Source organism: Clinocottus analis, unplaced genomic scaffold, assembly GCF_023055335.1.
Source record: "Clinocottus analis isolate CAN_PGR_092001 unplaced genomic scaffold, fCliAna1.0.p SCAF_24, whole genome shotgun sequence".
Lineage (NCBI taxonomy): Eukaryota > Metazoa > Chordata > Actinopteri > Perciformes > Cottidae > Clinocottus > Clinocottus analis.
Genome location: NW_027175976.1, coordinates 7175297 through 7201512, shown reverse-complemented (window position 1 = coordinate 7201512; position 26216 = coordinate 7175297). Strand labels below are relative to the sequence as shown.

The 26216-nt window shown below is 50.0% G+C and overlaps 2 protein-coding genes and 1 long non-coding RNA gene across 9 annotated transcripts in view; 1 reads left to right on the top strand and 2 right to left on the bottom strand.

The window, feature by feature from the left end:
- Positions 1 to 3305: 3305 nt before the first annotated feature.
- Positions 3306 to 22444, bottom strand: LOC137793990 (sodium/potassium-transporting ATPase subunit alpha-1). Its single transcript, XM_068590499.1, has 23 exons — positions 22210 to 22444; positions 13596 to 13709; positions 13003 to 13062; positions 12478 to 12579; positions 12281 to 12382; positions 12084 to 12197; positions 11823 to 11957; positions 11537 to 11654; positions 11173 to 11441; positions 10776 to 11084; positions 9092 to 9226; positions 8523 to 8718; positions 8247 to 8422; positions 7963 to 8099; positions 7673 to 7823; positions 6309 to 6477; positions 6043 to 6197; positions 5677 to 5800; positions 4845 to 4990; positions 4631 to 4761; positions 4244 to 4345; positions 3981 to 4072; positions 3306 to 3664 (listed from the first exon to the last, which is right to left on the bottom strand). Exons 1-23 carry the CDS (start codon positions 22219 to 22221, stop codon positions 3636 to 3638), a joined length of 3078 nt encoding a protein of 1025 aa, XP_068446600.1. The 5' UTR covers positions 22222 to 22444; the 3' UTR covers positions 3306 to 3635.
- Positions 22445 to 23118: 674 nt separating this feature from the next.
- Positions 23119 to 25568, top strand: LOC137793993 (uncharacterized). Its single transcript, XR_011078272.1, has 3 exons — positions 23119 to 23974; positions 24556 to 24702; positions 25243 to 25568. It is a non-coding gene; the product is annotated as an uncharacterized lncRNA (long non-coding RNA).
- The window catches only part of LOC137793988 (sodium/potassium-transporting ATPase subunit alpha-1), a 47559-nt gene continuing 46790 nt past the window's right edge, over positions 25448 to 26216 (bottom strand). For all 7 annotated transcript variants that reach the window (XM_068590495.1, XM_068590494.1, XM_068590493.1 and 4 more), the window contains one exon: positions 25448 to 25639. In XM_068590495.1, coding sequence (XP_068446596.1) covers positions 25611 to 25639 — 29 coding nt within the window. In that variant the 3' untranslated portion in view covers positions 25448 to 25610. The remainder of the gene's footprint in view (positions 25640 to 26216) is intronic.

The window sequence follows — 26216 nt, the reverse complement described above, 5'->3', positions numbered from 1 at the left end:
TCATGAAGTCCACTGAAACCTGCTCGTCTGTTATTTATGGCGAGGTCACATCCTGGTGACCCGCCACGCGGGTCGGTAATGGACGTGATGATGTTAGAGAGGGTTCGACGATATCAAATCTCGTCCTCTTTATGTGATTATGTTCATAACATTAGACACAGTGGAGAGAGGGGCCGGGCTGCAACACAGGAAGAAGACTCGCCCTCGGTGCAGAGCGGTGCTTCAACACAGAGGAGCGGCGGCAGCAGAGGCACATCGAGGGGCCGGGGAAGCCATAACTGATGGAATATAGATGCTATCATCCGCCGCGTGACATGCAATGCATCATGGCGGCTGGTCAGAAACATGATGAAGCATAAAACTGAATGATGTCATAGGAATTTGCAGAGAAAAAGCATATTTGAAGGTCGTTGTGTCGCAAACGGGCAGAACTCGTCGTTCCTAAACACAACAACAGTCGTACAGAGTGGGTTTTATTTCGAGCTTGATAATGATCTCATCATCTCTGAAAGCTTTCTTGAAGATATCGACGGACCGCCGGAATCGCCACGAAGAGGCCGACAGTGCCGCGGACTCCGACTGTTTAAGCCAGGATGAGAAAACGTAACGCGGTCCAGGAAGTCCAGTCGGAGGAGGAGGAGGAGCAGCAGGTGTGTTCGGGGGGCGTCCCAAAGGCCCGCACGGCGTGGTTCAAGCATGGCGTCAGCATGCTGCAGGTGCGCGAGGGGAAGAGGCGTGACGTCACTTCCGCCTCAAGCGTCAATGAAGCGCCGTGACGCCATCGGCGAGGCCGATCGGCTCCCATGAATACCAGGACGGGACCGATCCGACACACACCGGTTTCCAACCGGGCACGAATGGAGAAAGAGATCAAAATGGCCGACGGCTCTTTTTCCGCGTCTCTTTCACCGCAGACTAACCCGGTCTGAAAGCAGCCAAGCGCCGCGGAGGACCGACGGGAGCCGAGTTACCGCCGCGTTGTCAGCACGCAAGCACATGTACAGAGCGAAGGCTTCTCACACACACACAGACCCACACACACACACACACACAGACACACACCAGAGATCAGAGTGTCAGAGCTGTCACCGGGGTCAGTCGGGAGACGTGCGATATCTTGACAGAAGTGAAGTGTTCACTGACACAGAAACACACGCAACACACTGAGGAGCCTCCCAGCCTGTCCCCGTCTGCCTGTGTGACAACGGGTGTGTGTGTGTGTGTGTGTTTAAGGATGTGTGTGTCCTTTCTGCTTGAAGGCCGCCGTACAGCTCCCAGCAGGAGAATGGAATTAAATCCTTGTATCTGTTTGTTTGTTTTCTTTATTTTTCAGATGATTTCAGCACGAATGGGGCTCTTCAAATCTCAACCTTTTTTTTTTTAATTTCCTGTTGCTTTTAAGTCTGGTGCTGCGTTTGAGGCTTGAGGACAGCAGCTGCGCCTCGAAATGTACATATTTCGAGCATAACATCAGTCCGAGATGTTCTGCGAGTGCAAGTGTCTCGACGCAGCGACAGTAGCGCACACGTGCTGTTGCACACACTGCAAACGGCGAGAAGATGTTCCCTTTAATGAGCCCCGGGACGCGTCCTCGCCTGCTGCACGAGGACGGAGGACAGGTGTCCACGTTGGGTCGTTTGCCAGTTATGATGTCGAAAAATGATGCAAAGTTGCAGAGGAACATGCGCAGGTTTGTCCTCGGTCTGCGAAACGTGTTTCCTGTTCTCAGAATCTGTCGTGATTTTGCTGCTGGATTGTCTTTGTAATGTCGTTTGTGCGTCATGTGAAGCGCTCCTGTCACCTTTAAGGTGATTAAAATAGTGATTTTTGGAAGTACTAGGACAATACAATATATATATATATATATATATATATATATATATATATATATATATATATTGTCTTAACCTATCGTGGCTTTAAATTGCTGTTGAAATTGTTTATCAGGTAAATTAGAAGGTGAAAAGTCCATATTGTAAAATAGCAGTAATATTTTAAAGTTGTCCACGCAGACTTTAAGTCATTAGATGTCTTTAAAGCTATTATTTATTCTTTGTTTTGTTTTTAAATACTTTACAGACAGACACAATCACATAATTGAACATAAAACAAGTTTTTGTGTGCACACGTCTATGTATTATTGCACAAGTGTGTATTTAGTTGTAACTCCTTCAAACATCACTGAAAGGGAGTAATTCCACTAACTCGAGTAGCTTTTCATCACCACTGGAGCTTTTGCTTTCTACTTTTTCTCTCTTGCTCTTTTTTCTCCAACACAAAGATCACACATGTGAAAGTGTTGGATTCATATTGACTCCTCTCTCTCTCTCTCTCTCTCTCTCTCTCTCTCTCTCTCTCTCTCTCTCTCTCTCTGTGCCATTTTAAGGTAGCCGACTGCTGAGTTTTTCGCTCTCCTCCCTGTGTGTGTGTGTGTGTGTGTGTGTGTGTGTGTGTGTGTGTGTGTGTGTGTGTGTGTGTGTGTGTGTTGGTATCTGGACTCGGCCGGCAGCGCGTGGGCGATCAGAGACCGCATGCAGTCGCTGCTTGAATCTCTCCGGCTTTCAGCGTGATGGATAGTGGGTCGGACGCAGCGGAGCCGCTCGGTAAACGCCCACCGTGTCCTCGGCCAATCAGAGCCGGGCCTGATGCTGCAGAGTTCACGTGAGGCTGCGGTCCATCGCGCTCAAGTTGCAGGATTGATTCCGACTAACTTCATGTTGTAAACAAGTCTGGGTTTGTTTGTGTTGGCGCAAATAAAAATGCTAAAAACGCCATCGAAGCAATTCATCACGAGTGTTTTATAGCAAAACAAACGTCGACGACAAATATACACAATATTGGTCTGAGCATACAATCTGCGCCGTCGGTCGCCCTCGCCAAGATGGCGTTGTTTATTATGTCAGGAGCTACAGAGGAGAGAGATGGATGCTAAATGTGTCTGCGGCCTCTAAGCTGATCGTCTGTCTGCAACAGATCAAACGCGACATGAAAAGATGTGTACAGGATGTTGGCATATTATATCAATGGTACGACTATCAAGCTGCAGCCCAACGTGTTCCTCTCTTCAGGTTAAAACATAAAAATATGATCAAGTATTTGACAGAAAACTTGGCAAAAGCTTTAAAAACACAATATATTAAAAGTTCTCTGATGTTTTCATGAACCAGAATATTCCTGCAGTAAAGTTTTTCTCCATAATCTGGACTGCAGGAGCTGCCGATGTGTTGCTTGAGAAAACAAAAGAAATCTGCTCTCCAGTCACAAGACACACACACAAAACACACAATAAATGAGCACAGGAAACGTTTGTGGGACCTGACTCGAGCGCATTTTTATTGAACGTTTACAACTGTTAAAAACATGTATAAAATTGGTCCTGTTTCAGAAACAAGGCACGCATAGTCATGTCGATGTTCAGTGTTCATGTCGTTATTAGCATTATCATTTATCAACATCATCATCAGCACGTTCCATCTCAGTATTTGTCTAATAGTAGTATCAAGCATTCCCTAATATAAAAACACGTTCCAATTTTTTTTCACAGAGGTTAAAATTGTATTTCCGAGCAGCAAGACAATATTCATGCAAAGACGGGAGTGGAGGAGAAGACGCGAGCTGACGGGACCGACGGGTCTTTAATAGTAGGTCTCCCGTTCCACCCAACCTGGACACGCAGGGGGAGAAAACAAACACACCCGCGGGATTCAGAGGCAACTGGATCATTATGCTTCATTAAAAAAGCATGCAAACACCGTATAATGAGAGGAGATTTAAGGAGAAAGAGGGGGGTAACAGCCTCACGGAAGGTAATTACCCACGAGGGAGAGGAGAGAGAGAACAGCAGAGATGCAGAGAGAAAGGCCGGGAAGAAGAAATGCGCAGAAAAACAACAGCAGAGGGAGAGAGAGAAGAAGAAGAAGAAGAAGAAGAAGAAGGAAAACACAGGAGAAGATAATAAAAGCACCGGGTTCTGGACTCACCTCCTGGGCTGCGTCTGAGGATCAGCTTACGGATTTCATCATAGATAAAGATGAGCAGGGAGTACGGGAAGGCGCAGAACCACCAGCTGGGCCTGGATCACACACACACACACACACACACACACACACACACACAACAAGAGATGAGAAACGTGATCCAGTGCCCCGGGCCTGGATGAGCAACGTGAAGTCCGGGGGAGTTTGCACGATTACAGAGCGGACTCCGTGTGCGCGGTGGATTGTGGGACTTCACGCCGACTCACTTGAGCGGGTACATCCTGAGGGCGACGTCCATGCCCGGGCAGTAGGAGAGGAAGGCGGCCAGGGCGGTCTCCTCGAACAGTCCGAAGATCAGGATCTTGTTCCTGAAACACACACACAGGTGGAGGAGGGAGGGGGAGGGGGGGCAATGAGGACTCGGATGTTTTGGGACATTTGAAAATCGGAGACATAAACAAGCCAAATCCAAAATGACCGAAAATAGCAACAACAACAAAAAACGCTCGACACTGAGCCAAGCGCGCTCTCTTCCGAACAGGAGGCGTGGCCTTCAAGTCGGCAGCGGGTTTGAGTGGCAGAGAGGAGACCGGGAGGAGTCAGATCTACACACACACACACACACACACACCGGCTGGTGCCTCTGCACTCACTTCATGCCCTGCTGGAAGACGGAGTTCCTCCTGGTCTTGCAGACGATCACGTCGGCCCACTGGACCACGACGATGCTGGCGAAGAAGGCCGTGTGGCAGGTGAACTCCACGATCTTCCTCTGCTCGTAAGTCTGGAGGGGGGGAAGCGCACGCGCGTCAGGGACGGTCCGGACCCGCCGGCCGGCGTCCGGACCGTCCCGCGAGCGGTACTGACCCACTGCTGCCCGTAGCTGTCCTCCAGGTCGTTCAGGTACCGGTTGTCCCAGTTCACCCGGATGCCCAGCAGGGTGGAGGGCAGGAAGCCATTTTCAGCCAAGATCACAAAGTAGGTGAAGAAACCCGCCAGCGCCTGGATCATACCTGCGGGGAGGAGAGGATTTTTTTTTCGGAGGGGGGGGGGGGGGGTTAATGTCGGAAATGACGCCGTTAATTAGAATTTGAAAGATCAATACATGATGAGGGAAACCAACTGGCCTTGAGGTCTTTTGGGGGAAATCTTATTAAATGAGGAAAGGGAATGACAGAACAATTTAATTCCGGTCTTTTGAGGACTAAACCATGTAATTAGATCAATAAGTAAATATATGCACGAGATTCACTCGTCTTCTGAGGGATTTGAGGCTTAATTCAAATGAAGACGATTGAATGTTGAAATTGTTCCGCTGAATAAACCACGAAGCCCCTCATTATATTATTATTAGTTCAAGATGCAACGACGAAGAAGGAGACAAAGCGCACTGTAGCAAGCGGCTCAAGACGCTTTAGGACGAGCTTAATCCTTGAATAACAATTCAAAAAAAAAGGTCAAACAAACTCTCCCTGGTTTTATTACCAAAGAGGGGAAAACCACAGGCAGAGACGCAGCTCGGTCACCACACACACACACACACACACACACACACGCACACACACACAATCAGTATGAGCCTATATTTGGTGCAGGCCTCTCCTGGTTATCTTGGACCACGCAGATGCTGAGCTGCAGAAGAATCACTCGGTACGTTTGGACTTCTAAAATGGAAAAGAGAGGCGAGCGGCCCGTTTACCGATCTGCCCGTAGGCGATGCTGATGAGCCTCTCGTTCACCAGCTTGTCCGTTTTGGGGTTTCTGGGCTGTCGCTTCATGATGTCGCTCTCCGCCGCTTCGTACGCCAGGGAGATGGCGGGGACCTGGGGGACGGGACACGGGCGCCATTTTGAAACTGCTAAGATGAAGTTAAGACGGCTAAGATGAAGATGGAGGTGGAAATTCAGCCTCTGATTCTAGATATGAGCCATTAAAATGTTGTATAAACTGAATAAATCCATATTGATGTGCATTTTTGCCTCAATAACTTGAGTTGTAACAAACGTTTGGATACTTTCACCACACAGAAAGGCAACTTTGTCGCCGCACATGAGAGCGTCCTCACCATGTCAGTCCCCAGGTCGATGCAGAGGATGGTGACGGTTCCCAGGGGCAGAGGGATGTTGGCGATGATGAAGAGGAGGAAGGGGGTGATCTCGGGGATGTTACTGGTCAGAGTGTAGGCGATGGACTTCTTCAAGTTGTCAAAGATCAGACGGCCTGATGGCGAAATTCAAAAGGTTAATATGAGCGAGGGCAAATCGAGCAGTGACACCGATGCTTCTCTGCATTTTCCACATTTCTGCAGGTTTAAGAAGTTAAGCCCGTCACCTTCTTCCACTCCGGTCACGATGGAGGCAAAGTTGTCGTCCAGCAGGATCATGTCGGCCGCCTGCTTGGACACGTCGGATCCAGAGATGCCCATGGCGACTCCGATGTCGGCCTTCTTCAGGGCGGGGGAGTCGTTCACGCCGTCGCCCGTCACGGCCACGATGGCGCCCTGCGGACACGGAGGAGAGCGGCGTTGAGGGAGAGACGTTGAGGGAGAGAGAATTAAAGCACGAGTGAAGATGAACTCTATTTTCCAAAAAAAAAAAAAAACTTGAGAGAAATCACTCCTGCGGTTGAGTGACATTTCCATTTTCTTTGCTCTTACTGTCACACACCAGGGGGTCATTTCGGGTGTCAGAAAGGTTTCAGGGCGGGTTTGCTCTACTTGACAGCGCAGACGGGCCGAGATAAAAGTGAGGAGGTGAAACCGAGCTGGTGTTCTGGAGAAAACATGATAATCAGAGGATTCTGCTGCATGCTGATGACACAGAGGGGATTTCCTTCAGAGGAAAAAAGGGGTTTTAAAATCATTCGGTATCTTTCCGGCTGCGCCAAAAAGCTATTTTTGCACGTGTCCAGATGAAGGTTTCTGCATGAAGACGAAGCTACACATGTACACACACACACACACACACACGTAAATCCTCATCTATAGTCATTGTGTAACTTAGCTGGCGGTCAGTGAGCAGGTTTTTGTTGATGGACAAAAAAGGTGAAAATACACTTGAATATAACCAAAAGTGATGGAGAGACATTTTCAATGTAATCTCAGTAATTCTCAGACTAAGTGTAATTAAGTTGTTGAGTTCATAACAGGAAATGTCCCCAACAGGTCCTCATTAAACCCCTCCCATGGGACACGCTGGAGCACATTGTGCTCATCAGATCTCAAGTTCTCCATCATTTCAGCAGAGATGCATCATGCCGTCAGGGGTTTTGGTAAAGATTAAAAAGGCCAAGACATGAAACGGACACTGTGTCAGAAGGATATCACGCTCGATGAGGCGATAATTAACAAAAACATTTATATATAAATAAATCCAGAGTCCAAGTCCAACACCAGACGAGAGTTCGCTCTGCCTACTGATTCCCTCGTGAATATTCATGCGAGGTCGCAGCGTGACAGACGCTGCGCTCCATTATTCTGCCAACTTCAGTCAGACCAAAGCAATAATCATAAATAAGCATCGAGGACGGGGATAATCTAATATGCAATCCAGCATTTACATGAAACGGCGTCGGCACACACGCTGCGTTTGTGTTCAAGTTTTCCAGTTTGGCTGCACGGACACACACCAACGCCTCTCTGTGTGTGTGTGTGTGTGTGTGTGTGTGTGTGTGTGTGTGTGTGTGTGTGTTCCTACCTGTCTCTGGCAGCCCTCCACAATGATCAGCTTCTGCTGCGGGGAGGTTCTGGCGAACACGATCTCGGTGTGGTACTTCAGGATGTCGTCCAGCTGCTCGGACGCCAGATCTTTCAGGTCCCCGCCGTGAACGACGCAGGCCTTGGCGTCTCTGGAAAGGGAACACGGAGGCGTTACAAAAAAAAAGGGGGACGCTGGAACGCAGTTGCACCAGATTCACCAGCAAAAAAAAAAAAAAAAAAAAAAGGGGGGCCCAGAACAGGCTCTTGGGGTGCTCCGGGTGTCTGCACCTTGGGTTGACTTCGTTGACGGGGATGTTCAGGCGGGCGGCGATGTCTTCCACGGTCTCGTTGCCTTCAGAGATGATGCCCACGCCCTTGGCGATGGCCTTGGCTGTGATGGGGTGGTCACCCGTCACCATGATGACCTAGGACGAGGGGAACATCGAGCCTGAGGATTGAACTCAAACTCTCCCGTCTACCAATATGAGGTAGAGGTGTATGAACGATAAAGGAACTGTCTAAATCGTGCATTCATATTGAACAGATCCGCTCCATTGTTTTATGGGCTGCACCTTGATCCCGGCGCTCCTGCATTTGCCGACGGCGTCGGGCACGGCGGCGCGAGGAGGGTCGATCATGGACATGAGGCCGATGAAGCACAGGTTCTCCGTGGGGAAGTTCACCTCCTCGGTGTCGAAAGCAAAGCCCTCTGGGAACTGGTCGTCGGGCAGGTTGAAGTGGCAGAAACCTGGAAGGGAGGCGAGAGAAAACGTCGCCCAAATGAAGCGATCTCGGCGCCGTTCGTCAGCTCCTTAAATCTCAAATCACCGGCTGCCGTCCGTCCTCACCCAGCACTCGCTCTCCCAGACCCCCCAGCTCCAGGTAGGCGTTCTGGAAAGCGTCCTTCATCTCGTCGTCCAGCGGCTGCTCCTTGCCGTGCAACAGGATGCTGGAGCAGCGGTCCAGAATCCTCTCTGGGGCGCCTTTCATCACCAGCAGGTGCTTGGACCCGGTTTCAGGTTGGCCGTCTTTGTGGACGGACAGCTGGGCGCACACGGGGAAGAGAAGAGTCAAAGCGTGTGCTGCAGAGCAGACGATGAACCGTGCATCGCTTTCTTGACCTTTAAGCGTTTTCAAAAATACTCGCGGAGGAAATAAAAACAGACAGATCATAGATATGAAGGGGAGTCTGTTTTCAACGATTAGCAAAATATCATGAGGAAAGGTCACAAAGGTTTTACTCGGAGGCTTCTTCTGAGATCATCTTCACTTTGTGGATTTACTGTCAAGGCGAGGAGGAAATAACAAGTCGTACAAGTCAAAGCGCAGGACATTCCCGCGCAATGGAACAAACACAACGGTGGGTTTTCGTGTATTAATGACGGACGACGCTGCCGTCTCGCCCCTCGTTCCGTACCTGGTACTTGTTCGTAGAGTTGAACGGGATCTCGGATATCTTGGGGCTTTTGTCTCTCATTTCCTGGACCGAGCCGCAGCACAGCTCGATACACTTCAGCAGAGCCGACTCCGAGGCGTCGCCGGCTACATCTCTCTGGACCGGGGAGAAGAGGAGGCCGTTAACCTCGATGAAAACGTCACCTTCAGTTACTCAAAAAAGCCTCTCGAGGACTCGAACGAGGACGTGACGCCACGCAGGGCTGAAGGAATTGAAAGTTATTTCCTCCAACCTTTTAAAGGAGTATTGTACGCACACCATCGTAAACCATCACACTTGGCCTTTGACGGAATAATCTCAAGCGTTATCGTCCTATTTCAGTGACTGTGGGTGCGTCGATGTTTTAGCATCGAGGCCTGCTAGCGTCAAACTTTGAATAAAAAGTGAATATTATTTGTGTATAGTTTTGCTTTTTCTGTCCCGTAACCGTCCGTTCAGCGTGGAGGCCGGCGAGAATAACATGTAGAATAAATGATACACGTGGATTTTTTTGGAGGTAAAATACTAAAAAAATAAAAAAAAAACAGCCAGTGGTGCAACTCCCTCGCTCAGTCGACCCGCTTTGCTGCGGTCCAGCCCAGAATAATGTGTAGTGAGAGTGAATGAATGGTAATTAGAGCCGTGATGCCACAGCCACAGTTACAGGTGATTAACACACACACACACACACACACACACACACACACACACACGCTAACAGGTTGTTAACACAGGGTGGAAACCAGAGACCGGGCTCCAAGGGAAGCCTGAGAGCCAAGAGACGTGCGTACATCTTTGTGTGTGTGTGTGTGTGTGTGTGTGTGTGTGTGTGTGTGTGTGTGTGTGTGAAACAACCCCGTGGTTACAACAGGTTTCCTCCAGGGAGAGAGGCGTAAGCTGGAAAACAAGCCCGCTGGGCTGAGGGGAAAACGTCTCCATGAAGTGTAGAAGCGTCACATTGAGATCCTCCAGAAGAGCTGAAGTCACATGACTGACGCTCGCTCAGGCTCCTGTGCTTAGTCGGTCCAACTTGTGATAAACTGACACAGTACAGAGTGTGTGCGCGACGTTGTTATTGTGCGTCGCCTCCCAGGAGGAGTTAGTGTGATTTGTACGAGTCTCTTGGACCTCATCAGATTCAAACACTTCTCTTCTCTTAAGCGCACTTGAACAGGTGCTGGCATGACTGGAAATGAAGTGAAGCCAATATCAGTACGAAATAAATAAATACAAAGAACAATAGTGAAGAGGAACACTTGTTTGGTCTTTTACAAACCGAACATTCAAAATGAGTCAGCTGGACAAATCCCGCCCACATCGTGAACCCACAAACTAAAGAGTAGAGAACAACTAATGGGATTTACTCACCAGAGAAGGAGAAACACAATACCGTCATTAATGTCGTGCGTGTCCTGCCTGTGTATGTGTGCAGTAGTCTTGTTTGGTGTGTATGCATTATGTGCCTCTAGTGTTTCATAAATACATCTCCAATGAATTAGTTTTGTGTTATTTAAAAAGGTATTTTCAGGCCGCCACGTAAAAAAAATAAAACTGTCCAGTGACAGCAGATGCAAATTAGCCTCTCTGGCTAACTCTGGCTCACTGACAGTTTCACTGTTGCTCAGTGAGCATTCGTCCCCGTGAAATAAACCCATAAATAAGACACCTTCAGGATGGGAAGGCCGGACTGCTCGGCCAGGAACACGGCGCGGTTACAGAGGCCGGCGACCCGGGACAGGGCGTTCCAGGTGGCGGAGCTCTTGTCGAAGGACGTCCCGCTCTGGTTCTCCGTGGTGTCGGCCTCGTGGATCTGGTTGTCGAACCACATGTGGGCCACGGTCATCCGGTTCTGGGTCAGGGTGCCGGTCTTGTCGGAGCAGATGGTGGAGGTGGAGCCCAGCGTCTCCACCGCCTCCAAGTTCTTCACCAGGCAGTTCTTCTTCGCCATGCGCTTGGCGGTCAGGGTCAGACACACCTGGAGACGGGAGAGAGAGGAAAAACTCAGTCTTTGCATCAATATAATCAGAAATGAGACTCGGGGGCGGAGATGCTGTTGGACTCACGGTGACGGTGGCGAGGAGACCTTCCGGCACGTTGGCCACGATGATGCCGATGAGGAAGATGACGGCCTCCAGCCAGCTGTACCCGAGGATGAGCGAGAGCACGAAGAAGGAGACGCCCAGGAAGACGGCCACGCCGGTGATGATGTGGATGAAGTGCTCGATCTCGATGGAAATCGGGGTGCGTCCCACTTCCAGGCCGGAGGCCAGCGTGGCGATGCGACCCATGACGGTGCGGTCTCCCGTGCTGATCACGATGCCGCGGGCAGTTCCTGGCGCCGGGACGGGGCGATTTCAGTTATTCAAGCACAGAGGGGTACAGACTTTAAAAAAAAAAAAGAAAAAAGGGTCGCGGCCCGTCTCGTACCTTCCACGCAGTTGGTGGAGAAGAAAGCGACGTTCCTGGTCTCCAGCGGGTTGTCGTTGGAGAAGTCCGGAGTACGAGTCTGAGGCTCGGATTCACCGGTCAGAGAGGAGTTGTCCACCTGGAGGAGGGAGAAGTACACCGTGAATATAACAATGGATGACGGAGCGGCTGATGGAGGAGCACGGGGAACAAAGGGGTGACGTGTAACTCTCGGGCCGTTGAGTTTAGTTCAGGCCTCAAAATAAGTCTTGTGAGATTTTAAAAAAAAGACTTTGGAGGTACGGACCTTGCAGCCGTGGGCGGAGATGATCCGCAGGTCGGCGGGGATCCGGTCTCCGCCCTTCACCTCCACCAGGTCACCGACCACCACCTCCTCGGCGTTGATGTTCTTCTTCTCGCCGTCGCGGAGGACCAGGGCTTGCTGCGAAGAGACATGACGGAGACGCGTTACGTAAAGACGGAGGGGGAACCGACGGGGGCTTCGTGTTCTGGCCGATTTTAGCCGCCGCCGCTAAACTAAACGGTTCGATGAGGGACGTGCGGGCACCTGCGGGACCAGGTTCTTGAAGGAGTCCATGATCTTGGAGCTCTTGGCCTCCTGGTAGTAGGAGAAGCAGCCGGTGATGATGACGACAGCCGAGAGCACGACGCCCAGGTACAACTGCGGAGCAAAGAGGACATTAAGAGGAGGGGCCGCCACCGTCGCTCTGCTGCCACGTCCACCACAAGGAACCTTTTCCTCACGTTGTCGTTGGCCGGCTCGTCCTCCATTGCGGCCTGGATACCGTACGCCAGGAAACAGAGGACGGCGCCGGTCCACAGGAGCATGGAGAACCCGCCGAACATCTGGAGGGGGGCGAGAGAAAGGACAGGCGTGAGCCGCTGAGCCCCACATGCAAGCGGGCGGCCGGACTGAAGCCGGCGAGAGCGCGCTCGCGTACCTGTTTGCAGAACTTCACCCACTCCGGGGTGGTGGGGGGAGGGGTGAGGGCGTTGGGCCCGTCGCGGATCAGGATCTCGGCGGCCTTCGCACTCGTCAAGCCCTGACGTGGAGAGAAGATGCGAGGGTTGACAACCACGTCTTAAAAGAGTTAACGTGTACGGGTTGACATTCGGGGCGGGGGGGGGAGAGATATCTTTATTTGCTTTTTCTTGTGGAGATTCAGACGAGAAGGTCGAGACATTTCATGTTGGTGCCGTGAATATGACGCCACGGCCGGCGGCGTGTTAGCGTAGCTTAGCACATAGACTGGGGGGAACAGCTAGCCTGGCGGACGCATAAAGTACGAGTCCTTGAGTTGAGCTCGATACCGTGGACGCTTTGATGTAACGGCTCTTCTAAAACAAAACAGCATGGCGATGTCTGAGCTTGTGTGACTCAAGTCAGTGTGACTTTCACGGCCGCAGGTTCAACACACTCAAACACACACGACGGAGCGCCGCCGCCGCCTCCTCGCCTCACTCACGTTGTTCAGGTCCGTTCCATATTTGCGGTTGAGCTCGTCGAGGGTCAGCTTGTGATCGTCCTGCGAGGACACACGGAGAAAAAGAAGGCGCGAGTTCAGTGTTTGTGTGCGCTTGCATGTGTGTATCCACATCACACGTGTGTGCGTGTGTGTGTGTGTGTGTGTGTGTTCAATAGGCCGGTGACATTCACAGCTCATTGTGTGCCGAGCTTTCATTTTCAAATGACCACCTTTCACGAGGTCGACAGAGGTAGGAGACCGAGGAGCCAACAAAGGAGGCAAGGGAGGAGGAGAAGGAGATGGAGGAGGAAGGATAAAAGGGAAATAATAAGGAGGGAGAGCAGAGGGAGATTGCGGGTGAGCGAGACATTGAGACAAGAAAAGCGTGAAATGAAGTGAAGGGGAGGAGAAAGTTGGGGAAAAAAGAGAGTTTCACATGAAAGGCGGATGGCGAGAAGAGGCACATGAAGGGAGGAGGGGCCGAGGGAGTGAAACCACCACACTAGAGGACGGGGTAGTGATCTAGGAAGCAGGAGACAATCAGAGGAAGAGCGCCTGAGGCCAGTGGAGAAGAGCGAAGCTGAGACACTCACCATATCCACCTCCTTCTTCAGTTCGTCCATATCCTTCTCTTTCTTCTTCCCCTTCGCCTTCTTCTTGCTGACCTGCTCCGAGGTGGCAGCCAGCTCATACTGCTCGCGTCCTTCCTGCAGACACCAAAGAGAGAAACATTGATGAGGGACACGCAACGCAGAGATGGAGACCAGGCCACATGGGCGCTCCGCCGATCCGCTGACATGTTTTAACTCGACTTTTATGGGCCTGAAGATGTAAAATGACCACGGTTAGTCAAGAAATATTCACATTTTGCAACACGGGCCTGCGTCACGTCCGATGAAGACTCAAAAAGGACTTTTTTTTTTTGTCACGTCGCATCTTTTTTTGGAGACTTTTGAGGCACCTCGGACCGGATAAGATGGCCGCGGCCAAGCGGAGAACCGAGGACGCTCTGTGGGCCGCAAAAGCGAAGAGGGAGACGAACTGCCGCTGACGGAGACAGACGAGGCCTCAGCTTCAGGTCGCGAGATCAGAAGTCCCGTCGGGCGAGCAGCGAGGGAAGGAGAAGGTCTTGGATCGCGTCCCCGTGGGTCCGGAGCCATCTGTCATCTCGACGGGGGATCCGCTCGTTCAGGCTTTTCTACAAATGCTTTTGTTTTAGTCTCAGCTCCAATCAGCTGATCTTGAATCCAGACTGAAAACTCTGTTATGTGTTGTTGTTTTTTTGGGGATTCTTGATTTCGATCACTCCCGGCTGCTTTTCACCGTCACTGAAGGGTTCAACGAAGAAGCCAAAGAAGGGAGGCGCGCACCTCCTTTGGACAGTTTGAAGATACGGTTCGTTTTCTCTTCTGGCGAGGCAGATAAGGCCCGAGGGTGAAAACAACCCTGAAGGCTGCCGCCGCGATAGCGAGGGCGAAGAAACAAAAACAACAGTCTCCACTCCTTCACCGGCTTCTCCCGAACGAAACCCCGACAATGAAGCGGCTCAGCCGGAGCCCCGAGGAGCGATAACCGCAGTCATTTACTGCTGATCGCACTCGGGGACATTTTGTTGATTTTCACTCCGACACAAATTCTCTCGCTGTCGGCGGGAAAAGATTTTAATTAAAACGGGATCTCACAGACACACGGGCACAATCCTTTATGTGTGTGTGTGTGTGTGTGTGTGTGTGATGCTCCTCTCACATGACTTCCTCTATGGTGTCATCAGCTGGGAGTGACTGCCAGTCTCGCTCCGCACACACATCCCTGGAGCAACAAAAGGTTGCGTCTTCCAGACGGCTGACGGCCAGGTGTGTGTGTGTGTGTGTGTGTTTGTGTGTGTGAGAGCCGGAGTGATGGAGAGCAGGTGAGACAGGGAGGAAGAAAGGGGACCAGAGACAAAGTGAAATTGTAAAGACGGGTGACTCTCACAGCTCAGCGCTTTGCGTCGTCTCCTACGCAACACTGAATAATTCCCCGGGTCAGTGTGTCAAAACACACACAACCTGACTTTATTCCGCCGCGGTGTCCTGACGGCCAGCGGAGCCACACACTGAAAAACTCTGATCATAAGGTTTAAACACAGACTTACATGAATGTAATGTCGTTGTACTGGACCACTGAGTCCTGCCGCGCGCCGACGTGTTGCACCGTGACAATGAAATGGCAACACAACGCTGCGTGCTCACAGTGAGTCCAGGGGCGGACGTCGAGCGGCGCACACGGACCGGAGGTGCGAGGCCGCCGGCCTCAAAGACGACAAACCGCTTGTCTGCAGCGGCCATTTTGGAAGCTGGGCCCTCCGTCATGGAAATATGCTAACTAATATTGTTTTTCTGCTGCGTTGGCCTTTTTTTTTTTTTTTTTTGTTGAAAGCTTCCCATGGAGTCACCGGAGCAGAGTGTGATCCCTGCACATGTTGTTATTGTTGCCCCCCCTCCTCCTCCTCCTCCTCCTCCTCCTCCTCCCCTCGGCCGGCCGGCGAAGCTGGGAAAACACGGAGCCTGGTTCTGGATCTCTGCGGCCAGATCTCACCCGCTGGACCCCCGAGGGCCCCCAGGGGGCCCATCTGGCCCGAGGCGAACCATTCACAAACAAGAGGTCTGGAGCACGAAGTCGGAGCGCAGGCTTTATGTGCGGCAGACGTGAAGCGGCGCTCTGTTCCAGCCTCTTTTGAAGTGGGCTCGCTTATGAGCTCAGTATTTTCAGATTTGCTACGCGAGTGGAAACAAAAGTATTTCCCTCCTCTTCTTCTTTTTTGTACATCAGGTTTCAGACGTGTCCTCAGTGAGTCACGGACTCAGAGACTCCGTGCACTACTGTGTGGTCTTCAAAGTCTTTTAAAACATGTTATATTAGAGACTGTAAACAGGAAACGATCATTAAAATATCTGTATTCAGTCTATCGGAGTCGTTTAAATGTTGTTTATTTGCTACAAGCCGTGACAGGTCGCTAGATGTTTAATAAAAAGCAAACTATTCAGAAATATAAAATATTCTACTTTTTTAAAGCCATGCATTTGAGAAAACAAAAACTGACGATGCAAAGACACTCTCGTCTGAAAATGTGCGCATTAAAAACGACGTCATTACTGAAGTGCAGCTCCTGAACACGATGAAGCATCGGAGGACGTCTCCCTGACTCGCTGCTCGGCGTCCTGAAGAGTTTGCACGCTGGTGCGGCCGGCACATCTGCGAGAGCCCCCCCCCAAAAAAAAAAACACCTGGCAGCTCAAGTGCACCACTTCAAGTTACCAAAATAAGAGCGGCGAGCACATGGCTCTGAGTCCATGACGTCAGAAAGCTGCCGTGCTGGGCTCGGGGCCGAAGAGGACACATTTCCTCTGAAAGGCCGCACGGCTGCGCTCAGGACGAGCGCAACCGAGCTGCTGATGACACGTCTCCGCCCTCGGTGTAATAAACCATGGATGTTCACACACTGTGCCAAGAGTTTAGTGCCATTAAAGCCCCAAAACGTTGCACTCGGCTGACATGTCGCCTCGCTTTTTTACCATTAGTTTGTGGCGCTCGGTGACTTCCGCCCTAATAATCCAGAAACATCTGCTCCGAGGGAGAGTCGTGCTTCACAGGACACTGCTGCGGGAGAGATGCTTTCAGAAGGTCACGCTGTCGTGACCCTTCTGCAGCACGGGTCCCGAAACTCTTTGAACATCCTTTTTGTGTTCTGCACCCGATGCATTCGAAATGGGCTTTTTTTGCTTTGTTTGTACGCGGCACTGTGTTCCACATGAAGACGACTTCCTCCAACAGGAGACGAGGAAGTAATCCCCCGACCTTAAAAGAGAAATATATATATATATATATCAAAAGTACGAGGCGGAACAAAGGGAAGAGGAGGGATGCTCGACAGCGATGATGTGGCAGATGAGAAACACACACACACACACACACACACACACAAACAGAAGCCTACTGGACACCGAACAATGGCCCTTTGTACCACTTCCATTAAATCCGCATCAAAAACACAAACAAAAGGCTCAAATCTTTCCATGAGACTGTTAAGACCACGAGCATGTGGGCCACTGTGTCCCACCGGCGCTGCATTGGTTTTTTCCCCCCCTTCGGGCCTAAATGGAGATTTGTGGGGGAGTTTCTGAAAATGGACCGACGGCCAAGAAGCAGAACTTGACTTTAACGCAGCTCGTTGCGGCGCGTTCGTGCGTTGGTCAGGACTCTCAGCTTCACGGGCTCGACCGGTGACGACAAGTCCAAGACCCCGATGCAGCAGAGCGGCGGGGGATGAAGCCTTTTCAACGTCGGTGAAGGAGACCTGAATGGAAAGGGAACCGGAACCGCGCGAAGAGAAAGACGAGAAGAGAAAAGCCCGGATTTGCGCGAGAACCGGACTCTGAGAAACCCTTCAGATCGTTGAATGAGCGATTCTCTCCGAGTAGCAATCAAACCCTGAAACAGGAGGCCTCTCCCTCCTCCCCCACAGGCCTCCACCCTCCACCCTCCACCCTCCCCGCCTGGCAGAACAACGACCTCCGGGCTCAAACCGACATCAGAAGAGAGCGTTCGGTCAAGCGGCCGCATATTTTAAAGCACACACTTTTTTTTTCTTCTTTTACAGGCCGGGTGAATTCCTCTGAACCCCCCCCCCCCCTCTCCCCCGAGTGCCAGCAGGGTTTTTTTAGCCAGATACACAAGCTGCTCATTCAACTGTGCCGACACACACATGCGCACACACACGTGCACTCTCCTGGGACTTTGCCCGGTTGCTACCAGCGACTATTGCCACACCTATCCATTCAGATCCGTGAATGGCCGGTCAAGTGCTGGAGCCCCTCCTCTTTCTGCCTCACGCCCCGCCTTCCCCTACTCCCTCATTTCCTCCTCCATTTCCACCCGGGTTTTCTCTCTCTCTCTCTCTCTCTCGCTCTCTCTCTCTGCTGTTGAAAGAGTGAAAAGAAAGTGTGTTAATTTACACACTGACATGTTTAACACTCCCTTCACGTCCTGAGCAACTTCCAGCAGAACAAAAGTGAATGAATGAATGAATGAATCAGTGTGTGTCCTTGTTGGAAACCTTTTTCTTTTTTTTCTTTTTTTAACAGCCAGCCAGAGTGACGCACAACACCGCCGACCTGCGAAATGTACAAGCCGCCACCGTCGAGCTCGTCGGTCACGTGACACACGTCTGGACTCAGTATCACAGACGCAGGCCCGTTGAACACGAGCGCGTCACAAACAAACGACAACTTCTTCAAAAAGCTTCGCGACCGCAGGATTTTCCTACCGATTATCCATTAGAAGACAACAAAGCCACGTCTCTGTTCCTCCCTCAAATATCAGACTGATAACATGAAGATCTATGGAAAGATCTTACATAATCCCCCCCCCCCCACGGATGTGGTTACGTAATTCTATACAAGGACTCTTTGTGATAAATTGCTCTCTAAATGGGGAAAAAAACAAGTCATTGAAGAGCTGAACAGGCAGCTCAGAGACGCTCTGGACTAGAATGAATGAACCAGTGAATCAAGCCCCGCCCCCTTCGCTTTCAGGCCTTTAGCCACACCTCCATGACATTAACTGGCTACAAGTTACAGCTAGAAGTTGCATCACTTCCTCCAACTTCCTGTTGTCACAATCACACAAACAAACGAGCCCGAGGTTCTGCTTTCATGTCCCGGAGCTGGTTTACGGCGTGACGTCCCTTCGGCTGCCGGGAAATGTCACATTTCCTCGTGGAAGAGAGTCGCATGGACGGCAGAGGGATGGGGGGGGGGGCGGTTCTGGAGTTGGATGTCTGCGATGCGACTGTTCCACTTCTGCAGAGCGACGCAGTGAAAGTTAAAAAGAGCCGTCAGGGAAAAACAAAACGCTCGGCTCAGAGCCGCTCCACCGGAGACAGAGAGAGAGAGGGAGAATTTCTGAAAGAGACAAGAGCGTCGGCGAAAAAAAAGCGAGGGATGAAAACACGGCACAACGACGAGGCGAAGGGAAAGAAAGGAGGGAAAGGAGGAGAGAGGGAGTTCGCTGTGTTCTGTCACAGACGAGAGGTGGCGTGTGACAAAAGCCCCGTTAATACAGAATGACTGCCGAGCGGAAAGAATGTTAAATCCCCAGAGAGGGAGAGAGGGAGGGAGGGAGGGAGGGAGAGAGAGAGGGAGAGAGAGAGGGACAGGGTCAGAGAGGAGGAAAACAGGTACAAACACAGAGAACAAGAGGGAAACAGACTGTAAAGAATGGATGTGAAGGTGGAGTGGGGGTGCCCCTTTGGCTGAGGTGAAAAGTGGCCGAGGGCTGACATGCCAGGTCAGCGCAGTGGGAGGAACAGTGTGTGTGTGTCTGTGTGTCTTTGTGTGTGTGTGGTTTGTGGTCGAGTGTTGCCATCTCCGGCCGCTAAAGAGATAAACCCTTCGTAGGGGAATTTACCGTCTGTTTTCTCCTGCTAAAGACGGGCGACGTGCAGCTTTTAGAAGCGGTGGCTCTTTATCGGCAGGTGAGACGCTGCCTGACCTCTGACCTCTGACCCCTCCCGGACGTCTGACCCCCCGCTGCGGGCCGTCAAACTGTGACGCGAGACCTGCAGACGGCTGCGAGGCGACGATCTGCAGAGGCAGCAGAGCATGTCTCTTAAAAGCAAACGCTGTTAGAAATGAGGCAATTAGGGGGAAAAGAGAGAACTGTTGATTCAGGTGAGATTATGAAATATTTAGTTGGACTCTCTCTCTCTCCCTCCCTCCCTCCCTCCCTCCCTCTCTCCCTCCCTCCTGTGGGTCTCCTGCGAGTCCGACAGCTGTCTCTGCAAATCCCGCTGTTTTATATGTTTTAACTTCCATATCTACGGCTTATCAAAGAAAAAAGAAAAAGAGATATTATCCACTAAAATACAGATAAACAAAGACATCTTTATTAAGCCACTCCCCCTTTTCCAAAGAATCCCTTCATCAGACTCCTCTCCATCACCCCTGGGAGCCAAGTTGCTCAATGGTGGCAATGCGGCAACTGGTGCCTCTTCGCTCTCCCTAATATGCCCCCCCCTCCCTCCCTCTCTTTCACCCCCACCTCCTCCCTCTTTGAAGCAATCAATCCCTCCTCTCGGCTCAGTCTCCCTCCTCCCCGACCGCTTATTGCCGTGTGCTGCCGACGTGATGAGAAAACACTGAGAAGCATGATGTCATGAGGGGAGAAAAACAAGACTCTTTTCATACCTGCGCTCACCCTCACTGCCCTGATGCCTCTCCATTACAACATCTTCTCCTCCTCCTCCTCCCCCTGCGTCTCCCCCCTCCCTCCCTCTGCACCATGGAGAGCTCTGTGGCGGCGATGAGCTCCTCCAAGTTCAGTTATTTGTTTGTGGCAGCACTGAATGTAAAAGAGGAAGAGGAGAGGACGACCAGAGGGGGGTGAGGGAAGGAGGGGAGGCGCGGTGGGGAAGAGGAGGGAGGTTGGATGGGGGCAGGGCATGGCTTTCATCACACATGGGGAGGAAAAGAAAATCTGCAGCAGCGAAGAAGAAGAAGAAGCGGAGGACTGTAAATGAGACGGTCATGGAGAACGAGGGGAACGGGAGCGAGACTGAATGAGCCATTCTGCTTCACATCTCCCGCCAGATCTCTCTCTCTATCTCCATCTTTCTCTCCCCCCCACCCTCCCTTTCTCTCCCTCCGTCCAACTCTCCATCCCTCGCAGGCTGAATCCATAATGAGTGTTTCTGTTGCGCAGCATGGTAGGGTGTGGCGACGACTGATATTTCATACACCGGGGGTTCAATTTCATCCCTTTCAATTTAAGTTTGGTGGAAAATCACAGAATCCATTTATGAGTCTGAATCGTCCTTTATTTTGACAGGACAGCCTCGAAAGAAAGCCTCTTGTCAAAATATCATACTAAATAGTGGCACTTTATGATAAATATGGCACGTGAATGAAATATTTAACAACATCAACCACAAGAAAAACCTTCGTCTGAAAGCAAAAGAAAAGATGGAGATCTTCCTACAAAGCCTGGAAAACCTTCCGTTGCAAAGATTAAAAACCACTTTCAGGCTATTTTCATGAAATATGATATATTCTAAATTAAATATGCATCTGTCAATGATGGATTACTGCTTTTTGGTGCTATTTATTTTATTTTTATGACATAATAACAAAGCTCTGAAATGTGGTGATAAAAAAAAGCTGTAAAAATACATTAAATTGACATTTTTATTTGGTTTATTCCTGAATTTCGGACCAACTAATTGACATTTATCACAATGCATTAATTCTAGTTTGGTCGTAAAAATAAATAAATAAAAAATAAAAAGTGTGAGTCTAAAAGCAGCCATACTTCTCCCTAAAAGGTGCGCAGATCTCATTTTAAAGATAACTTGGAGATACTCGGTCACAGAGCTCCAAAGCTCACAGCAGACAAAGAAGAAGACGAAGAAAAAGACGTAGAAGAAGAAGTCGTAGAAGAAGAAGACTTAGAATAATACGTAGAAGAAGAAAATCGTGGGCTGGACTTTTAACATGTCCTCCCACTGTTTAGCCATTAAAACCAGCGCACACAGCCGCTCCAAGGAAAAGTGACACACGAGAGGAGAAACATGTTTAAAAACGGTAAAACACTCCCGTTGCGTGAGGAAAGCCACCTCACATGTGAGGAAATAAAGAATACAAAACAAAAGAGCGCATGTTTTCATCTGTTTTGGGGGTTTACATTGGAGCAGAAGTAACGGTGAAATGACCCCCCCGGCACGCCGTTATTTTCGCCATTCACACGGGCTTTTCCTTCCGCGGCTAATTCCGTTACCCCCGGAAAACTTTGACAGTCCGGGCGCCTGAGAGCCTCCCGTTATGTAACCCGGTACCGAGCCGTCCGGAGCAGTGGAAACTTCTTTCCACGGACTTCTTCTTCTTCTTCTTCTTCTTCTTCTTCACCCCCTCCCCACCCCCCCCCTACACCTCCCTGCCAGACGCGAGGGCAACGCGGAAGTCCTCGCAGTACTTTTCACACAGCGGCGTCTTTTTGTGGCGAAAGAAAAACTTCACACATGTGAGTCTCCAGCTCCATCAGCATCGATGCGAGTAAACCACTTGTTTGAATGGTAAAGTTCAAATCCCGCTTCCCCCCCCCACGAGCCGCACATCTCCACATGAAAGCACATTAGTATCAGGAAAGAGAAACAAAGACAACGTTTATACTCACTCCTCGTCCCATGGTTGCTAAGATGTGGACTTAATTCTTCAAGTAAAAGTTGAGCAACGCGAGTCCACCTTAAAAAAACATGTGCACCATAAGATATTACAGCGAAATGATCTCCCTGGATGTGTCCCGTTATTTTTATTTTTTTTAATGTTTTTTAATTTTATTTTTTGGGGGGTCCAACAGAGCACGTGTCACTCCTCCAGGACACACATCCGAGCTCGCGAGCCGCCGCGCTGCTCCTCCGATACTTATAGACGGCGTTCCTTCCATTGTGACGTCGACGCCGTTTGCCATGGTAACCCCACGGATGGAGGCGGGGCGTTCTCCATTATTGGGCGTTCTTTTTCTCTCTTTCTCACACACACACACACGCACACACACACACACACACACACACACACACACACACACACACACACACACACACACACACACGCACATACACACAGCATGGATGGGTAACAAGATACACTGATTGGAATCGAATACAAATAGCTAAAGGATCAATAATTGAGATAATATTACAGGGAAACACAATGACATCATTGTAAATGAAACAGATTGAAAACAGCTTGAGAGAAATAACACACTATTACCTCCCCACAATACACAAAATAACATCTTGATGTTAATCTCTGTGTTGAATGTGACATCATGTTTTTATTTCCCTTAATTAAAGGAATATTTTAACATTTTAGGACACAGTTAGCTTAGCGTAGCACAGACTGGAAACAGCTATAAAACTGACTTATTAACGTGTTTGCATCTTTGTTTGTTTAATCTGAATTCAACAAAAGTATTTTTTTTAAAAATAAAAACAATTTCTCCTGCGGTGGTCTGGTTGCATGGCAACTGCTCCAAGCTTGGAAGAAAAAAAAGTTTTGGCATGATGCCAACATGTCGATTTAAAAAAAACAAAAAAACTTTACTTTTGTGCATATGCTTGAAACAAAGTGTGAGTGAGTGGAAGTGCTGATAGGTGTGTTTTGTACCCTTCCACACGCACACACACACCTCTGATGCGCTAATGACTCGGGGCGTTATTGACACACAGACAGTTGGCGGGGGCCCCCTTTCGATCCGGAGCCCTCTGGAAGTCTCCCTCTATAGCGGAGGGGCCCTGTACCTTGTTCCACCTGTCTTCACTGTTACTGGGGCTGCAAATACTTGCATCGCTGAACCCCTGCGAGCTCCAGGAAGTGCCCTGACCTCTCAGACCCCCTGTGGGGATGGAAGAAAGGATGAGGGAGGAGGGGGCTTCCATGCAGAGACCCCATTGATTGTCACATTAGCGCCACGCTAGCAGGTTTAGCTGTACTGTACCAGCTCCTTAACGCTTTTTATCCCACAACACAAATGAGAGATCAGGTCATCCCTGGAACCACAAACACCCAGCGACGCCGTCAAGGAGAGGAGGAGCCTCGCCTTACCTGCACCCCACCTTTCAAACCGCAGCAGCTAAACGTGAAAATCCCCCCCCCCCCCCTCTCCACCTCCATTGTTCTCCTCTCCTCTTCACCGGTGATCAGACAGGACGAGTTCACCTTTAGAGCGCTATCGCACCCCGACAGGTACACCGTGTCACTCACTGTCCAGCTCCCTGTGCGTTCTCACGGGCCGTATCGGTTATCAGAGCGCTCTCCACACCGACCGACAAGACTCGAGACGGAAGATTTCCCCCCCGAGGACCCTCTCCTCCGTCGAGAAAACGCTTTCGTGATAAAACACGATCACAAAGAACACGCGGAACAAACGAAGACCTGAGGTAAACAAACGGAACCACAGGTGGACCCGACTTCACAGACGGACACACAGCAACCAGCCCCGGCATCGTGGAGCAGTGTGTGTGCAGCTTACACACACACACACACACACACACACACACACACTTTCAACCACACGTGTGTGTGTAAGCTGCCACAACAAAGTATCCACAGCCTATGTTTTGTTTTGGTGGGAGCATTCATGTCCATGTGTGTGCGCGATCGTGTTGCCAGCGCCGCGCTAAAAATAGCCCAGATTTTATTTAGATGTTGGGAGGGAAAGAGAGAGAGAGAGAGAGTTGCCATAGCAACAGGCACGTTCAGGGGGCCCTGCATGTGAACGTTAGGATGAAGGTATGATGAAGTCTGTCTGCTGCCTCTTCCTCCTCCTCCATTCATCTCCACTGAACCACGTTATTATCGAGATGACAATTAATGGGAGGAATATGAACAAAAAGCGGCTTTCAGCTCACAATGGGATGATGAGCGACACGTCTCGGAAATACGCCGATATTGGCCGCTCTTTTGCTCTCCCATCACGTTACTCTCTCTCTCTCTCTCTCTCCTCCGCCCCTCTCACCAGCACCCTTTGCTGTAAAAGTCATCACCTGTGAACCCGCGGGAAGGGAAGGCGACCCGGATTGGCTGATTTCTCGCCGCGACGCTTTCTGGTCACATTCTGCCTGCGAGTGTCTCCTAAGTGTGTGTGAAGCAGGCCATCTGTGACCAGGTTGGTATGACGATGCTGTGTGCGCACACAGACACACATCAGAGGGGTTGAGGGGGAAGGGGGCGTTCATGATGACCAAGGTAAACACAAAGTGGATAGCGCTAGAGTGGGCTGAGTTCATTTTCACTGAGGGCCTCTTTGCATTCGCGGTCAACAAAGCGATCCATCGCTAACGCCATTGTGGCAGACTCTTGAGATCATGGACACACACACGCACACACACACACACACACACACACACACACACACTCATTCACACTGCTCTGACATGCTTTTCCTTAATATCTGTTTGGTAAAGAGAAAATCCAGGTTAAAAAAAGTGTCAGATAACACTGATTAATCAATCAATATCAACTGATTTTTATTGGGATCAGTCAATCAATCCCATTTGATTTAATTATCTGTTTTTTCTAGATGTTGTACGTCGTAGAAACGTCTAAAAAAAGCTCATAGGCTCTGCAAAGTGTGAATGTTTCTTTCTCTCTTCATCCGGTTGGTTTTATTCTGAATGTTTGTCCTCCCTCTCTGTGAAACAAACAGGACTCCAGAACTGAAGTTTAGGAACCGTTGAGGTGGATAATCCCACCGCACGGGTCACCGGTTCTGACTCACTGGTACACATCTATTAACCCTTGAAACAACATCCTGCATCAAATCCCTGAATAGCTGTTTTTAGCCTCCACGTGTCAAGAGAAGCCACGACAACAGACGTCTGAGCCAAAACAAGACAAATTCCCAACTAGCATCAGTGTACAATAATACGGAAATGTTTTATTGTGAACGACATATACATCAAAATATTCTTATTTCATCCATGCTTTGTGTTTTTCGAGGTCTGACCTCAACCGATATCAGACAAATATGTAACATGGCAGTAAATAACGATGAACCACTGACTGTGTGTTGACTCAATAGTATGTCTCCATCTCCACCCAACCTGAAAAACAAGAGAGACAGAGTGAGTGACAGGCTTTTTCGGGGAATGTTTCACCCTCACATTTGCAGTGTAAATTCTCCGCATTGGCTGGAGGATGACATCATCACCCACTCGTGTTGACTGACAAGTTCAAAGGGAAAAAAAACGGGATCTGGGAGTCTAGCGGGGATCACGCAAATGATGTCATCGGGCCTTACTTGTGACTAAAAACGATGATATCAAACGACACTGGGAGCTGTAGTTCGGGTTGCGTCATTGGATGTGTGGACAGTCACATCATTTAGCGTGGTGGCTATTATTGAGTCTATTTTTCCGTCTGAGCCCCGAGGTCACGTCGTATTTTTAGGTCCTGAAACACTCGGAATACTTATGAAACTCACTGGGAATGATGTGTTTGTGTACAGCAGAACTTGAGTTAGCAATGGTTTAAAAATAATCTTTGGGTCGCGCATGCGGTGGAAAACCTCTCTTTGTAAGACTGTTTGAGCACGTACACTGTCAACTAGGCTTTTTTTGGACCAACAGTTGGGCTTTTCTGTTTGCTCGTAGCGCGTTCTTCACCGTGGACGGGCAACAG

What these genes read in the sequence shown, in the direction of transcription:
- LOC137793990 (XM_068590499.1), bottom strand. An exon ending in ACGAGCCGGCCAACGACAAC is followed by an intron (nt 12,198 to 12,280) that starts GTGAGGAAAAGG and finishes TTTGCTCCGCAG; the next exon opens with TTGTACCTGGGCGTCGTGCT. An exon ending in ACAGCTACGGGCAGCAGTGG is followed by an intron (nt 4,762 to 4,844) that starts GTCAGTACCGCT and finishes CCCCCCCTCCAG; the next exon opens with ACTTACGAGCAGAGGAAGAT.